Source organism: Monoraphidium neglectum (assembly GCF_000611645.1).
Source record: "Monoraphidium neglectum strain SAG 48.87 unplaced genomic scaffold scaffold02185, whole genome shotgun sequence".
In the NCBI taxonomy this organism is placed as follows: Eukaryota; Viridiplantae; Chlorophyta; class Chlorophyceae; order Sphaeropleales; family Selenastraceae; genus Monoraphidium; species Monoraphidium neglectum.
Window position 1 is genome coordinate 1 of NW_014011443.1, and position 5,052 is coordinate 5,052.

At 63.8% G+C, this 5,052-nt stretch overlaps 1 protein-coding gene across 1 annotated transcript in view; it reads right to left on the reverse strand.

The window, feature by feature from the left end:
* Positions 1-105: 105 nt before the first annotated feature.
* Positions 106-5,052, reverse strand: part of MNEG_10115 (acetaldehyde dehydrogenase / alcohol dehydrogenase) — a gene marked incomplete at both ends in the record, with an annotated part of 6,892 nt that continues 1,945 nt past the window's right edge. Inside the window, 14 exons of the mRNA XM_014041412.1 lie at positions 106-264; positions 603-683; positions 952-1,044; positions 1,305-1,382; positions 1,699-1,776; positions 2,076-2,138; positions 2,404-2,463; positions 2,668-2,718; positions 3,032-3,151; positions 3,341-3,382; positions 3,495-3,569; positions 3,861-3,937; positions 4,104-4,191; positions 4,467-4,690. Coding sequence (XP_013896866.1) covers positions 106-264; positions 603-683; positions 952-1,044; positions 1,305-1,382; positions 1,699-1,776; positions 2,076-2,138; positions 2,404-2,463; positions 2,668-2,718; positions 3,032-3,151; positions 3,341-3,382; positions 3,495-3,569; positions 3,861-3,937; positions 4,104-4,191; positions 4,467-4,690 — 1,289 coding nt within the window. The remainder of the gene's footprint in view (positions 265-602; positions 684-951; positions 1,045-1,304; positions 1,383-1,698; positions 1,777-2,075; positions 2,139-2,403; positions 2,464-2,667; positions 2,719-3,031; positions 3,152-3,340; positions 3,383-3,494; positions 3,570-3,860; positions 3,938-4,103; positions 4,192-4,466; positions 4,691-5,052) is intronic.

Consider the following 5,052-nt stretch of genomic DNA (forward strand, 5'->3'; position numbering starts at 1 on the left):
CTTTTGACGTCAGGGCGTCACACCCTTTGGTGAGTGCGCAAACGGCCGCAATCAAACTTCTGACACGTGCCCTCACGCCCCAGCAGACACACCTCTGGCCAAGAATTACGACGCACTGCAATCCACGCCCTCCAAAACCCCGCGCAGGCATGCCTTGGACAGCGCAGTGCGCGCTGGCCCCGCCCTCGCCCGCACCCTGTGCTGTATCTGGATGTCGTCCAGTATGGTGGTCACCTTCTTGGAGAGGCCGCTGTCGTACAGGTACTGGGGGCCATATATTGGGGGGTGGGGGGGTGGGCAGGTTGCAAGGATTCAGCAATCAAAAGGTCGCGAGGGTTCAGCAAGGGCAAGGTTGCGAGGGTTCAGCAGCAGGGTGGAGGTTTGATATGGAGCAGATTGGCTTCTGTGGTGTGGGCCCAAGGGGCTTTCGGTGGGGTGGTTGGGGTGAAGGGTGTCGGGATGTGAGAGTGCATGGCCGGCGCCGAGTTGGCATCCTGCACACAAGCATCACACAGAGAATACATGCACAAAGAAATCAATGCTTGAGCAAACTCGCCGCTCAGATGTGACCATGCTGAAGCCCAGCACCGACTGCCTCTCACCTTGTCCGTGACGATGAAGGCGCGCTGCTTGCCCCTCAGGTCACGCAGGGCAACCTCCAGGCAGCCCGGCTTGAAGTACACCTGTAAAGTGGGGGGCCAGGTGCAGTGAGGGGCGAGGGGGCGTGGTGTTGGTGTGCGGTGCTTTCCAGGGGCGGTGTGCGAGAGGCCTGCCCAAACCCGCTCGATTGGGGACCGCTGCCTTGCCCCCGGGCGGCCAGCACCCCGCAACCTGCACAATTTCTTGACACAGAGCAACATGGCTGCCTGATCGTTCCAAACTCGAGTCCCAGCCCACACAGGCGCGCGCCGTCAGCGGCCCGGCGCTGCACTGTCGCTGCCCCACCCCCACCTTGGGTGGCAGCTGGATCCAGAGCATGTTCTCGCGGCGCTCTGTGAGGCTCTTGATGTTGAGCAGCTGGCTGGGGCCCACGTTCATGGACACCTGGGCAAGTGGGAGGAGGCAGGGAGACGGCATGTGTGATGCCCCGTATTGGGTGAGAGGCTCCGCTCGGCTTGCCCACCACAGGGGCCCAAGAAGAACGAGGCACCGGCAAGCAGACGCTGTGTGAAGTGACAGGAGGTGCAAGTTGCCAATGGTGCATTGTCTTGCCAAGCCTCCCGCCGGGGGGGGGACGCAGGTTGGGGTGCTTTTGGCGGTGTGTTTGTGGCCCCAAAGGCCAGCCATGCGGTGCGTCATCTCACCGAGGTTGATCCCCAGGAGCCGCAGCCCAGGGTGAGTGAGGGGTCCAGGTGGAAGTTGTACACGTCACCAATGGCGCCCTGCGGGTGGTGGCGGGGTGCGTGCGGGTGTTGTGGATAGCGGCGGGGTTGGGAGTGCGGGGTGGGCTAACACTGAAACAGCGTGCAAGGTTGTGTGGTGAGGGGCGCCTGAAGGGGCGAGTGCGTGAGCACTTGCGCCAGGTGAAGAGTTCGCGGCGGAAACCGCCTTTCAAGGCTTATCAGACACAGCATATGCATCCACAGCTTGGCAATGATGGTATGGGGCGGAGCGCCCACATGCCCAATTGCACACTCAAGTACACGCTCCCCAGCAGTCTCCACGCGCCCGTCCGTCTTCACTTTTTGCCCCCCTCACCAGTGATGCGGGGGTGTTGACTAGGATGCGCACAGTCTTCATGCGGCTGCCATAGTACTCCATGTGAGCGCGGTTGAGCTGCGCGGCACCGGGTGGGTGGGCGGTTGGTGGTACTCAGTGAGTAGCAGCTCAGTCAGTATCAGCCGCAGGCGTGTGTTGAGGGCGGGAGGCCGATGCGGGGAAGCCGGCGAGCCAATGGAGGAATCCTCCTCAAAGCGGCACCCTGAAGCGCCGGAGGAGTGCTGAACGCACATGGTAACATCGGTCATTGCATCAGGCTGACCACGCGCGTTCCCAGGCCGCCGTTTATGCCAGTAAGTTGCTGTGGCGTGGGTGCTGGTGGGGCTGCCACGTATGTAACATGGCCACGCGCGCACCTGATTGGTGTAGAGGACGCTGGTGTGGCCCGCACCCGCAAACATTACCAGCTTGTCCGCAATCTGGAGGGAGGGCGGGGGGAATGCGATGCCGCTGGCATGTGGGGCTGCCATGTGGGGCTAGATGGAGGGAGCACTGGGGAGCAGCAGCATCGGTGTGTCACAGGCGGCGCAGCACGTGGAAGCTCGGCCGACGAGCTGCAGCCGGCTCGCGCAGCGTTGCGCTAGCGCCAGGAGACCAAGGCCCGGCTCTGACAGCGGCCCCAAAATGAGACATCCCTCGTCCGCAGTCCCCCCAGCCTCCGCCCCTCCGAGCCAACCCCCTCACGTCCACTGCGTCTTTGAAGTCCTTGGCGCGGTACATGGCCAGGAGGGGGCTCAGCTTCTCCTGCGGGGACACAAGGAGTGAGGGTCACGCCGTGGGGCGGCATGGGCGAGGAAGTGAGGCATGCTGATGAGACGTGGTGCGGGGGACAGCGGAGGGTGCTGCAGCCCTGAGCAATACACGGCAAGCCCGCCCGCGGGGCCACCCGCCCCGCGCTGGGCGGCAGGAGGGTGCGCATCGCGGCAGGTGCGGCGTGCATGCGCTCACGTGTGAGAGGGGCTCCTCATCCCCGACGTCCTGGATCTCCCCTATCAGCACCTGGTTTTGGGGGGGGGGCGGCAGGCGATGGTGCGGTGCATCGGGCAGCAGGCTCTAAGGTCCGTTTGGAAGAAGGTGCGAGGTGGGCAATGTGGTTTGCTGCCGAGCACAGGGAGGTTTCACACAAGAACTTGGGCACTCGTCGGCCGCCTGCCCGTCAAGAGGCGCCCGCCCACGCCTTGCTGCCGACCACACACAGCCCTGCCACAACCTCTGTCTCCCGTGCGGCCCAGGGCGGATGCGCCGGCATCCCAGTCATCCCTTAACACCTGTCCACCCCTCCGTACACACTCACACATCGACACCCTCCCACCTTGTACTTCTTGTCCACGTTGACGCCAAACAGCCTGCCCAGGCCGTAGGCGCTCTGGCCCACCATGTCGGCGTTGAGGCGGCCGTCAACAAACATCTTGGCCCGCACCCTGTTCTTCTCCTGTGAGACGAGGTCGGGTTGGGCGGGTGTGGCGACACCTGTTGATGATGTATGCGCTTGGGTCGAATTACGGTCAACTGTCCCAATGAGAGGCTGTTGATGAGGGAATCCGTGGAGGTTTGCGCCCCGACACGCCAGATTCAACCGACCCCATCCGCGCCGCCCTGCCGGCCGAGGCGGCACACGCACCTCCGCATTCAGGAAGTAGGCACCGCGGCGGATAAACTCGGCCTGGGTTGAGAGTGGAGGGCATTTGCGAGAGGAAGTATGAGCCGGTGCAGAGGTCCCCCTACGCCCCACAGTCATCCCCCACATTAGTTACGTACGCCGTGCGGCTGCGTACCTTGATGTCGTCATACATGCTGTCCACCACCACCACGCTCTGCTCCGTGGAGCAGATCACGCCGTTGTCAAAGGTCTGGGGGGAGAATGGGTGGGCGCAAAAGGAGCGCAGAGGGGGAGAGAAATCAAATAGTCAAGGGCCGCTTAGGGCTGGGGTGCGTGTCGTGTTGGGACTTTGTGGCATATACTGCAAAAGTCCGACAAACAAGGCAGGGTGCAGTGCAACAGCGGCAGGTGTCGTTACCAGACGACGGGCGCCAAACGCAGCCCTTCAAAATCGCCCCCGCACCTCTCGCTCCGCTGGCTCTATCATCCCCCCTGCTGTTGTGGTCGCAGGGCCCCCACTTTCACCGCCGCGCCTGCCCACCTTTGACAGCAGTATGGAGGACACTGCCAGGTTGACATTGGCGGTCTCATCGATCACCGCGGGGGTGTTGCCGGCGCCTGCGGAGCGCGGAAGGACGAGGACGGCGAGGACGCATGGCATTTGTTGCTGATAGCAGGCGCACGCCCTGAGCAGCCTGAACATGGGCTGATTGTGTGACAGGTCGAGCAAATGGGCGTCCTTTATAAGGCCCCCCCTTACCGAATCGCGGTCCCAGCCGCTCACCGACGCCGACGGAGGGGTGGCCTGAGGAGTAGGCGGAGCGCACCATGGCGGGGCCGCCGGTGGCCAGGATGAGGGACACCTCGGGGGCCTGCCACAACAAGGAGCATCGTCGGCGGGGGCAAGTGGGCGTTGAGTTGGAGGTCAGTATGACGTGGGCAAAGACCAGCCGTTTGAGCCGCTGCAGCTGATGCAGTAAGGGCTGTATGTCAGAGGCGAACAAAGGCAGGACGCAGGGTGCAGCGGCGCAGGCTCTGCCGCAGGCGCCCATCCAGCCAGCGTTGATTATTGGGCATCCGCCCGCCGCTGGGCGCATTGGTTTGCGCCAAGGGAAACCAGGGTTTGCATCGGGCTGCGTCCGCGCACCCTCATGAGGGCCTGTGACATGACCATGGAGGGGTTCTCCACCCACTGCACCACGCCCGCGGGCGCCCCCGCCGCCTCCGCCGCCTCCGCCACGATCCTGGCGGCCGCGATGGTGGCCTTGCGGGCGCGCGGGTGCGGGCAGAGCACGAGGGAGTTGCGGGTCTTGAGGCAGAGCAGCGCCTTGAAGATGGTGGTGGAGGTCGGGTTGGTGGTCGGGACGATGCCTGGGGTGGAGTCAAACGAGGCAGGGCGCGATGGGATTGAAGAGGGGGGGGGGGACAAGTAAGACGGTTTTGTATTCGGGCGGAGGCACAGTGTTTGGCCGCAACCGCAGCTTGGTTCGCTCGCAGGCGTGTGGCGGCAGAGGGTTCGAGAACACCTGACACACACACACACACACACACACTCACACTCACACACACACACACACACACGCAAGCACGCACGCACGCACGCACACAAACACACACACACACACACACACAGCTGAATTGATGGCCAACCAGGGGCGTGACAGACCAAGATCAAGCATGAGGGGCCCAGCAGGCGTGGCGTGCCGGCCGCTCGCGTGCCCAGCGGCCCGCAC